This window comes from Teleopsis dalmanni, chromosome 1 (assembly GCF_002237135.1).
Source record: "Teleopsis dalmanni isolate 2A chromosome 1, ASM223713v2, whole genome shotgun sequence".
NCBI classification, from domain to species: Eukaryota; Metazoa; Arthropoda; class Insecta; order Diptera; family Diopsidae; genus Teleopsis; species Teleopsis dalmanni.
The window spans coordinates 234,999,150-235,008,728 of NC_051846.1; the positions used below are offsets into that span (position 1 = coordinate 234,999,150).

At 32.3% G+C, this 9,579-nt stretch overlaps 5 protein-coding genes across 6 annotated transcripts; 2 read left to right on the plus strand and 3 right to left on the minus strand.

Moving 5' to 3' along the window:
- Nucleotides 1–54: 54 nt before the first annotated feature.
- Nucleotides 55–486, minus strand: LOC119667749 (ralA-binding protein 1-like). The gene is made up of 2 exons (XM_038077056.1): nt 273–486; nt 55–197 (listed from the first exon to the last, which is right to left on the minus strand). Exons 1-2 carry the CDS (start codon nt 370–372, stop codon nt 55–57), a joined length of 243 nt encoding a protein of 80 aa, XP_037932984.1. The 5' UTR covers nt 373–486.
- Nucleotides 487–1,736: 1,250 nt separating this feature from the next.
- On the plus strand, nt 1,737–2,505 carry LOC119672735 (COMM domain-containing protein 2-like). The gene has a single exon (XM_038083850.1). The coding sequence runs from the start codon at nt 1,809–1,811 to the stop codon at nt 2,481–2,483; it is 675 nt and encodes a 224-aa protein (XP_037939778.1). The 5' UTR covers nt 1,737–1,808; the 3' UTR covers nt 2,484–2,505.
- A 17-nt stretch (nt 2,506–2,522) lies between these two features.
- On the minus strand, nt 2,523–3,974 carry LOC119672734 (ribosome production factor 2 homolog). Its single transcript, XM_038083849.1, has 3 exons — nt 3,670–3,974; nt 3,399–3,614; nt 2,523–3,328 (listed from the first exon to the last, which is right to left on the minus strand). The coding sequence occupies exons 1-3, from the start codon at nt 3,687–3,689 to the stop codon at nt 2,620–2,622; spliced, it is 945 nt and encodes a 314-aa protein (XP_037939777.1). The 5' UTR covers nt 3,690–3,974; the 3' UTR covers nt 2,523–2,619.
- Nucleotides 3,975–4,714: 740 nt separating this feature from the next.
- LOC119672736 (T-complex protein 1 subunit gamma) lies at nt 4,715–7,038 on the plus strand. Of its 2 annotated transcripts, XM_038083852.1 has the most exons (6): nt 4,715–4,810; nt 4,866–4,967; nt 5,026–5,087; nt 5,186–5,685; nt 5,741–6,555; nt 6,623–7,038. In XM_038083852.1, the coding sequence occupies exons 2-6, from the start codon at nt 4,934–4,936 to the stop codon at nt 6,844–6,846; spliced, it is 1,635 nt and encodes a 544-aa protein (XP_037939780.1). In that variant the 5' UTR covers nt 4,715–4,810; nt 4,866–4,933; the 3' UTR covers nt 6,847–7,038. The 2 variants fall into 2 exon arrangements, with proteins under 2 accessions (XP_037939780.1, XP_037939779.1); XM_038083851.1 differs by lacking the exon at nt 4,715–4,810 and having other exon boundaries at nt 4,829–4,967.
- Nucleotides 6,778–7,829, minus strand: LOC119672738 (N(6)-adenine-specific methyltransferase METTL4-like). The gene is made up of 2 exons (XM_038083853.1): nt 7,737–7,829; nt 6,778–7,647 (listed from the first exon to the last, which is right to left on the minus strand). The coding sequence occupies exons 1-2, from the start codon at nt 7,752–7,754 to the stop codon at nt 7,057–7,059; spliced, it is 609 nt and encodes a 202-aa protein (XP_037939781.1). The 5' UTR covers nt 7,755–7,829; the 3' UTR covers nt 6,778–7,056.
- Between the last annotated feature and the right edge of the window lie 1,750 nt (nt 7,830–9,579).

The window sequence follows — 9,579 nt, forward strand, 5'->3', positions numbered from 1 at the left end:
AAAATATTTAGTATAATTAGCTAATTAGCACAGATTTATTTAAATATTAAATACTTACTTAGCTTCCAATTCTTCCTCTGGAGAACTTTCACCCTCTAATGCTGCATACCCACGATCCTTGCCCTTATCCTTCTTTTCTTTACGTCTGCCAATAAGTAGGTCCTTTTTACTGACCTTTTCATGGTCACCTTCACTATCTGTACAAAATACCACATTAGTATAAATTAGTTTTTATATAAAAAATATTTTATAAATAAATATATTTTACTTACAATCACTTTCTTCTTTGCTTTTTTTTGATTTACCATCGACACTTTCCGATGCATACAAACCGGGAAAATCTTTTTCCACATCAGGACTATCAAAATCCATTATACATTCTATTATTTGCACTATAAACAATTTATGTACTATTTGCTAAATAAACATTATAAATATAAACAAAGTCTTTAACAATTTAATTATTTGCTTTAACTCTCACTCACTGAATGGCAGCTGAATGGCTCTCAGTTGAAATGGTGCCAGATTGGTTAAATTTAAGTTGTAAAATACTGGTCATATTCAAATCGCTTTTTGATCTTCGCATTTTTGTTGTACGGTTATCATCCCATTAACGCGAATCTTTAGATTTGTATTAAGGCTCTTAAAATCATTTTAAACTAACTAAAAGCAGTTTAATGTTAATTTTAAATAAATTTTAATTTTTGATAAAATATTGCTTTTGAGTTATGTGGAAACACCTTGAAAGTTAAGGTAAACTCCTTAAATTTTGGAGACTTACTTCACCTAATTTGAATTTTAAAATTGATTTTATAATTAATTGTTTTAATGGCCATAATTCAAACTAAATGTTAAGACTCACATACAAATATCATTTAACTAATTACTAATGAATTTAGCTACATAATTTGATTAATCTGATCAATGTAATGAATAATATATTAGGTCTGTTCCACGAGCTATTCGTAGTAAAATTCAAGTAAAACACAAATAAAGTACAAACTGAGAGTGTAATACAAATAAAGTGCCAAATTACGCTCTTTACACCGATTTTTATGGAACGCTTATGTGTAAAGTCTGGTGAGAACACCAGTGCCGCGTAAATAAAAAATAAAAAAATTTAAAATCAAACCAAAACAACTGATTCACATTTTACACAAATTTTATTTGAAATAAAATGTAAAGTAAAGTCTGTGAGACATTTTCAAATTTCGACAGGGATGTTACCCTCTCTCAGATGTTCTCATTTACTCGAATATTTGCTGGTGAACCGCATTTGTATGTATAGTGTTATTCAAAGTTACTACAAGTAGCTCGTGAAATAGGCCTATTATTGGTGATATTTGATTTTTTTACTTTTATTAAAGTACTGATGCCATTTATGTTTGATTTTTGAATTTATCCTTTTCTCGACAAGAAGATGTAATATCATTGAAAGATTTGGCAATGTATACTACGTATTTCAATGTAACAACAATTTCACAAATAAACTGTGCTGTACCTTATTTCATAAATTTTTTTAATCGCATTGTTTGATTAATGTTTTTATTATACTACAATCTACATAATATTTAAGATTTAGTTTGAATTTTTTAAGAGATATCATGAGTGCACAATGTTGTGTATAATAATTCTGTACAACAGTTGGTGTAGTTTGTGGCAGAACTATGCGTCACACCTAAAATCAATTTTAATTGATTTTTCTGTTTTTTAAATAATATGGCAACATCCATAACAATTATGCTTTCGATAGCTGTCAGATATTTTGTTAATTACATTAATTACACTTAATTTGAAAATAGTAAACAATGCCTATTTCTTTAAGTAATGAACAAAAAGAACATCTTGCATTTTTGCGGGAAAAATCGTCGGACGATATAATCCAAATGTGTAAATCGGCTTTCGAGTACTTAACTAATGAACAGGCTAACACCAATAATCAAAGATATGAACAGTTAGCGAAGAAATACGCCTCCAATCCCACCGCGGTCAAACAGGCAATAGAATCATTAATTTCCTTACTAATTGATGCAACAAAAGCGAATGCTAGCGAGAGCGACATGAATTTTCTGCAGGATGTTGGTTTCAGCGAAGAAGCTGTAGATATTCTGTCGCAGTTTGTTACTAGTAAGCGTGGATTCATAGAAGGTTCCATTAAGTCAGCAAACATACGTGCCTACCGTCTTGTACACCTCGAGTGGCGTTTGGAGGTGCGTGTTGCTTCACGCAGTCTCCTACGTCAAAGCAATATATTTGTTACTATGAAATTCTACTTACACACTGAACCTAAAAATGAAAACAGGGACTTGTTAGAGAAAAGTAAACACAAAATACTCACTCATGCCGATGAACGTAGAAATCGTAAGGACTTACTAGTGCAAACAGATTTATCGAGTTTGGTGCACATAATACATACACTCGAGGACGCATTATTGGAATCAAAAACAAGGCGTATCAAAAATATTGTGGATGCAATTCATTAGTCATGTCTAAGTAATAAATAAAGCAGAGTAAACAAGTGGTAGCATTTAAAATTATTTTATTGGCCAAACTATATCTAATTTAAGAAATAAATGTCTAGCATTCATGTGCAATATGTGAAATTTCAATGTATTTTTATTAAACAGCGTTTGCTACTGCTTCCTTTGCAGCAGCTTTTAATAGCGTCTTTTTTTTCTGTCGATCTGCTCGTTTTTCTTCTGGTGTTTTCTTCAAACCTTTCACTCTTCTTGTCTGAATCTTGCCCACATTTTGTTTACCCAAATGTACGCGACCATGCGTATTACCAAGCTCATCGCGTGTGATATTCTTTTTCTTTGTTACTCTCATTTCCTTTGGTTGTTTTCTAGCCTGCTTGTATAGATCTTCTGATGCAATCTTGGTACGTCTTATGGAAAAATCAGCGCCTGGACCAATTTCTACTAACTCGATGCGTGGAGTTTTTTGACCGGATTTTTTTAGGAGTATTTTATAGGACCGCATTATAATTGTCATATCATCAGTACAAGTAAAACCCATTACATGCTCAATGCCTTGTAAACGTATCGCGTCAACTTTGTCCTTTTGGAATGTATCTATCAATAAATTACGAAGACGACGCAACTCCTCTGTCTGATTCCACTTTGGACCGTTAAAAACTAAACACGGTTTTACGCAGGTACCAATTTTATCTGTTTTGAAGTCTGCCATAGCACCGTAGCGCTTTATGCCTAACTCTACCATATCCAAAATCTCATTTTCAAAAATGCGCCCGAGTATTAAATTATTTGGGCGTTTTTTTGTTGTTGAACCAAATGCAAATAGGGCACAGTCGTTCTTCATTGTTAAGCTAAAGGTATGTATAAGAATAATATCGTTCGTTAAAACCAATTAATAATATGACGAATTGCTGTACTTACAATTCTAAAGATGTTGGATCATCAAAGGGATTGATATCATTGTTTCTGTTTAAAACTTTGACTAAAGGCTTTTTTAATTGTTGCATATCTTTCATGCATGTTTTAACATCGCCCCCACATTTACGACCGTCAAGGAAAAGCATATTTCTGGTGGGTTCAATTAGTTGTGGTTCCCTCGCCAACAAAACCTTTTTACCCTTGCGGGTTTTAGGTTTTCTAAAAACATAAAATATTAAATAATTATTTACACAAAATAATTTAGGAAAGTTACCTAATTCTTAAAAGAGACATTTTAGTGCGTAAATTGTAAAACAAAAAACGATTCTTCCAAATAGTTTACAAGTGTCCGGCACGCACGTGCATGTAAATAAATTTTATTCTCTCTTTAAATGTCAATTTAAATAAAATGCTATGAAGCTGTGTTTCTTATGTGCTCTCAGTACACCTTAAAAAATTTTACAATTTGAGTTTTTTAAGAATTTGTGCAGTGGATACAAAAACTTTAATTTCACATTAATAATTATCTATTACTAATTGATAAACCTATTACAATATTGATTTTTAATTTAACTATAAAACCTTGTCGAATATCGGAACCGTAGTGGTTTATTTAATATAGAATTATTAGCTACATAATAAATTATTTAAACATATTTTGTACTTGACATTAAAATCAACATTCTTAAAAAGTATTTTGCAAATTAAAGAAGTAAACATTTTATAGCAAGTAAACACTTTATACGTATACATAGATTTATTGGTTATTACAATTCATTGCTTGTATTCATATTTTATATAAAACTTAGGATATTATGGTTTAATATAAATTAATTAAACTAAATTAATTATGAATACAGAAATATCTACTCACATGATTCTATGGAAATCAGCTGTATGGAACAAAAATTCCATATAACCATGATATATGGGTATGACAAACACATTTTTGATTTGTCAAGAATTCGTTCGGTCACACAAACACTGGAACTCATCTACTGGCATGATTAGAACCAATAATAATTTTTAAGTGACTATAATCTTGTGACATCCGATGTCAAATTTTCTGAATAATGTAATTAATTAACATGTGCCTTCATTTTGCTTACTTTAATTGCTATTTAACTATTTTGTTACTAATTTTCTTTCTATTACTATATATTAATTTTTAATTAAGGAGTAACATATGGTATAAAACAATGTAAAAAACATAATAATATAAGCACTACTGTATATATATAAGGTAATTGTAAAACTTTAGTTTTCAGTGTGAGGAATTTTCTGGAATTACTCAATAAACATAGTTCCAAAATATGAATACTATCTAACCCGCTCACTCATACTGAATGCTTATCATGTAAACATTTATTTTCCATCTCAAATGCTGTAATTTTGACATTCATTACGGTGCAGTGGTACGTTTCATAACCTCAATAACTCACGTCATTCTCTCATATCTTTTGTCAGCAGCCGCGGTACAACGCATAGCACGAGTTCTATTATTTTCGTTAAAAGAGTTTAATTAAAATTGTTTTAAAATGTTTGGTGGAGCTCAGCCTATACTTGTTTTAAGTAAATATAAATATTTACGTTTTAGAAAAACTATTGTATGTAATTATTTGTCTAATAGGTCAAAACACAAAAAGAGAATCCGGTCGCAAGGTGCAGCTGGAGAATATTAACGCCGGAAAGGTAAGTGTGTAAGGGTGAGTGTGACTCATTCGGCATGCGTTTCTATACAACTGTATTTGTCCATATGAATGATTTATTTCCTTTAATTAAAAATATAGGCTATTGCTGATGTTATACGCACTTGTCTTGGTCCACAGGCTATGTTAAAAATGCTTATGGACCCGATGGGTGGTATTGTAATGACAAATGATGGCAATGCTATTCTACGTGAAATCACAGTTCAACATCCTGCAGCAAAGAGTATGATTGAAATTGCACGAACTCAGGATGAAGAAGTTGGTGATGGCACTACATCTGTTATTGTATTAGCTGGCGAAATGTTAGCAGCTGCAGAGCAGTTTCTTCAGCAACAAATTCATCCTACAGTTATCATACGTGCATATCGTGAGGCATTGGAAGACATTATAAACCACTTGCAAAGTGATTTGAGCATACCATTAGATGCTAATAACAAAGACAAAGTTGTTGACGTTGTTAAGTCCTGCGTTGGTACAAAATTCATTGGGAAATGGTCTGAACTGGCTGTTAAAATTGCATTAGATGCAGTTGATACAGTCAAACTTACGGAGAATGGACGTTTAGAAGTTGATATCAAACGGTAAAATAATAATGGTCTGCAGACTTATGATGGATTATAATTTTTTAATTTTTAGTTACGCGAAAGTGGAAAAAATTCCAGGTGGTAGTATCGAGGAGTCCTGTGTATTAAAGGGTGTTATGATTAATAAGGATGTCACACACCCAAAAATGCGTCGTTACATTGAGAATCCACGTATTGTGTTGCTAGATTGCTCTTTGGAATACAAAAAAGGCGAGAGTCAAACTAATGTAGAGATCATTGGTGACCAGGACTTTACTCGTATGTTGCAAATTGAGGAAGAATTTGTGCAACGCGTATGCGCTGATATCATTGCAGTTAAGCCAGATATTGTTTTCACTGAAAAGGGCGTGTCTGACTTGGCACAACACTATTTGCTTAAAGCCGGCATAACAGCGATAAGACGTTTGCGTAAAACAGATAATCTTCGCTTAGCACGAGCATGTGGTGCAACTATTGTCAACCGCACAGAAGAATTGACTGAAAAAGATGTAGGCACTGGTGCTGGTCTGTTTGAAATTAAGAAAATTGGAGATGAGTATTTTACTTTTGTTACTAACTGCAAAGACCCTAAGGCTTGCACAATTTTGTTACGTGGTGCTTCTAAGGATATATTAAATGAAACAGAACGCAATTTACAAGACGCATTGAACGTTGCTAGGAATCTGGTTTTAGAGCCACGTTTAGTTGCTGGCGGTGGTGCTATAGAAATGGCAGTGTCACAATTACTATCTCGCAAGCAGTTGAAGGGACCATATACTGCAGTGGCACAAGCTTTGGAAATCATACCACGTACGTTAGCACAAAACTGTGGTGCTAACACAATTCGCACCTTGACAGCGTTACGTGCAAAGCACGCTTCACACTCAGGTAACTAAATTATGCTTTAAAAGCGTTGTGTTATTTTAATGTTGACAATTTTATATTCAATGTACAGGAGATAGTGTATGTGCTTGGGGCATCGATGGCGAATCTGGTGAAATTGTTGACATGAATAAAAAAGGTATATGGGAGCCATTGTCGGTTAAAATGCAAACCTACAAGACTGCAGTCGAGACAGCTATCCTCTTGCTGCGCATTGATGACATAGTTTCAGGTTCAAAGAAACGGGGTGGTAATGAACCTACAAATCCTGCAGCTGCTGCTCAAGGACACGAATAATAATAAATCATAAATCATGCCTTTTATATAAAACTAATTTAACTTAACATTTCTAATGTTTTACTAGAACAAAGCTAAATAATTTAATTACACCGTCATATTATTTTTTTTGTTTATTAACATACAAAAATTGTATTTTCTAAGTATTGCTTTAAACAATAAACATGCAACCAATTATCTCATACTAAAATATATATACGAGTTTTTGAACTATGTTTTGCTGTAAAGGCGTTCATCCATTAGCTTAAGTACTTCCAAACCGATAGAAGTAAAAGAAGGTTGCAGGTAACGTGCGAATATTTCTAAGCACTTGGGTTCATTTTGCAAATATTCTCCTAGCCAAGCGTACAATGGTGGCTTGTGCGAGTGTATAATGCTAGGCACACTAAACAACATTTCCACTTGCCTTATCGAGGTTGCAAAATCTACATCCGCTTCCTGATGGCGGGCAATAAATAACATCTCGAACGGCTGTTTTTGGCCAGCGTTGCTAATAGAACTGATTGGTTCACCATTAATATTCAATTTCAACCATTTTAAAACATGTAATAATTGTAAATTCCATTCCGGTAAAAACTCTTCTAACAACGCTGTTTGATGTTGGCTAGAATTCGTACACCAAATAGCAACAAGTGAATGTTTATGTATTAATTGACTAATAGGTAAATTGCGCAATTCTTCATTAGAAAGCATTTGGTAGGATAATTCTTGTCGTACTCGTTTCAGACGTCGTATGTATTTGTTTCGCCAGGGTGGATCTATCACAATCAAGTCAAATTGACATAGCTCCGGCAAGAGTCGCTGCAATTCATTTACATTGTAGTTAAAAAAACGACTTTTTGAGGGTATTAAATATGTTCTCCTGTTAAGAGCATAACTTTGGAATATACCTGTATTGTTTTCACCATGAAATTTAGGAAAGTTCATAGCTTCATCCCAATAATGTGGGAGTTCACACTCTGAAGAAAATGTAGGGAATGTTATTGCTGTTTTTAGTTTTGCGAGAAATTGTTTGCAATCTTGATCCAGGGCAGACATTTCGTTTGTCAAACAAATACATTTTGTTCGCTTTAATTTATTATTCTCTTTAACGTCTGGTTTTGTTGCCAAGTTGTCGTTGGTACCTTCTTCTGTATGTTTAGGTTTTTTATCAGAAAAATTGAATAACTCATGCTTAAGTTTGTAGTCAACGTATGAGTCTTCAATTAGTGTTTCGTGATTAAGATAGATCAATTCCTTTTTATCGTTAAAAACCTTAATCATTCCATAAATATTATATTCGGTACTCGTATTTCAAACTTCATAAAAATAGCGCAGCAGCGTCGCCGGTGATGCAGGTTAGTGTTGTTAAGAATATGGGTACTTAGGTATTTGGTTTTAATAAAACTGACAAGTACTCGAGTTTTATATTGCCAAAATTAACGAGAATAATATATATGTATATGTTAAAGTTAATTTTAGGCTTTTTCTAAATTATGGAAATAATTATTTACAAAATAAGGACTTTATATAGTTTCACATAAACGGAAGTATCTTGAATAAAAGATATAAACCTTGATAAGGTAAGTAATGAAATTAAGCTTTAAGATATATATTGTGAATCCATTAAGGGATTATAATTGATTTCCAGGGTGCTGTATAAGATCCCCTAACTTTTTCTAATTTTTTTTTTTTGAAACACAATACGTACAATAATATCAATACATGTTTCATTTGGCTACGACTAGATCAAGTGCATAGAACTATAAAGCAGTTTTGTTATATTTACAATACGTTTTACAATTGTCAAGTTGTCAAAGACTTATTTTGGGCGCTCGGAAAAACTAATTTTTAACAATTGTGTTAATTTAAGTCAGTGAATAAAGTAATTAAAAGCAATGTATTTGGTTTACCGGAACGATAAAGTTTGGAGAGATTTATAGTAATTTCTTCCTCACTTTTGTGATTTTTTCTTCTGGTAAGTGTTTTGAGAAGTTAGCACTTTAGGTTTTTTTTGGTCTTTATCTCAGAACGGCTAAGTTAAAAAGATTTGTAGACATTTATTTTCTAATATTTATAAATCTTCACCATTGAATTTGTAGACCTTTTTTTTGTATAAATTAATGCAATAAAAATATCATCTAAGAACATCGAAATTGAGTTTTGAGGATTTGTTATTTTCTTGATACTGTGTCCCTAGTTTGCGTTAGATAAATTAAAAAAGGTTCTAAAGTCAATGTGTTTTTGAAGAAAATATTACTTTCAAAAATATTTCATATATGTATATAATATATAAGTAAATATTGAAGTAAGTATTAGTGTTGCTGAAAAAGCTTACGCTTTCTTTATATGGCGACAAAAAGAAGCTAAAGAAGCAGGATTAGAAAATAATTGAATTTTTAATTAGTTTATAGTCCGTACATAATTTATTTGGACTGCAAGTGCCAGACTTAGAACTCGTGCCTGTCAAATTAGAAGCGATGACTAATCGTGTTTATCCACAAGTAGCCAAGGCTGTACAAAATTTCAGTGCTCTAGTTTCAGGTCTTTTGTCACTTTTTTATTTAATTACTGACATTAACGAAAGCACTTTATTTGGAAACACAAGTTTAACGAATTGAAAGTTAACTTTTGGAGTTTCCCTATTTTTTATTTTCAAAGCTATTCTTTTTGTAGAGACATTGTTATGCATATTGTTTACTTACTATATGTAAAGCGCCCATCCTGGTACTTTCTACAAAGAAGCTATCCTAT

Excerpts from the sequence above, each read along its gene's own strand:
- LOC119672736 (XM_038083852.1), top strand. The coding sequence starts at position 4,934 with ATGTTTGGTGGAGCTCAGCCTATACTTGTTTTAA. Across the intron at positions 4,968-5,025 it reads TCAGCCTATACTTGTTTTAA|GTCAAAACACAAAAAGAGAA; the intron begins GTAAATATAAAT and ends TTTGTCTAATAG. Across the intron at positions 5,088-5,185 it reads AGAATATTAACGCCGGAAAG|GCTATTGCTGATGTTATACG; the intron begins GTAAGTGTGTAA and ends TTAAAAATATAG.
- LOC119672735 (XM_038083850.1), top strand. The coding sequence starts at position 1,809 with ATGCCTATTTCTTTAAGTAATGAACAAAAAGAACATCTTGCATTTTTG.
- LOC119672734 (XM_038083849.1), bottom strand. The coding sequence starts at position 3,689 with ATGTCTCTTTTAAGAATTAG. Across the intron at positions 3,615-3,669 it reads ATGTCTCTTTTAAGAATTAG|AAAACCTAAAACCCGCAAGG; the intron begins GTAACTTTCCTA and ends TTATGTTTTTAG. Across the intron at positions 3,329-3,398 it reads GATCCAACATCTTTAGAATT|CTTAACAATGAAGAACGACT; the intron begins GTAAGTACAGCA and ends ACATACCTTTAG.
- LOC119667749 (XM_038077056.1), bottom strand. The coding sequence starts at position 372 with ATGGATTTTGATAGTCCTGATGTGGAAAAAGATTTTCCCGGTTTGTAT. Across the intron at positions 198-272 it reads AAGCAAAGAAGAAAGTGATT|ATAGTGAAGGTGACCATGAA; the intron begins GTAAGTAAAATA and ends TATTTTGTACAG.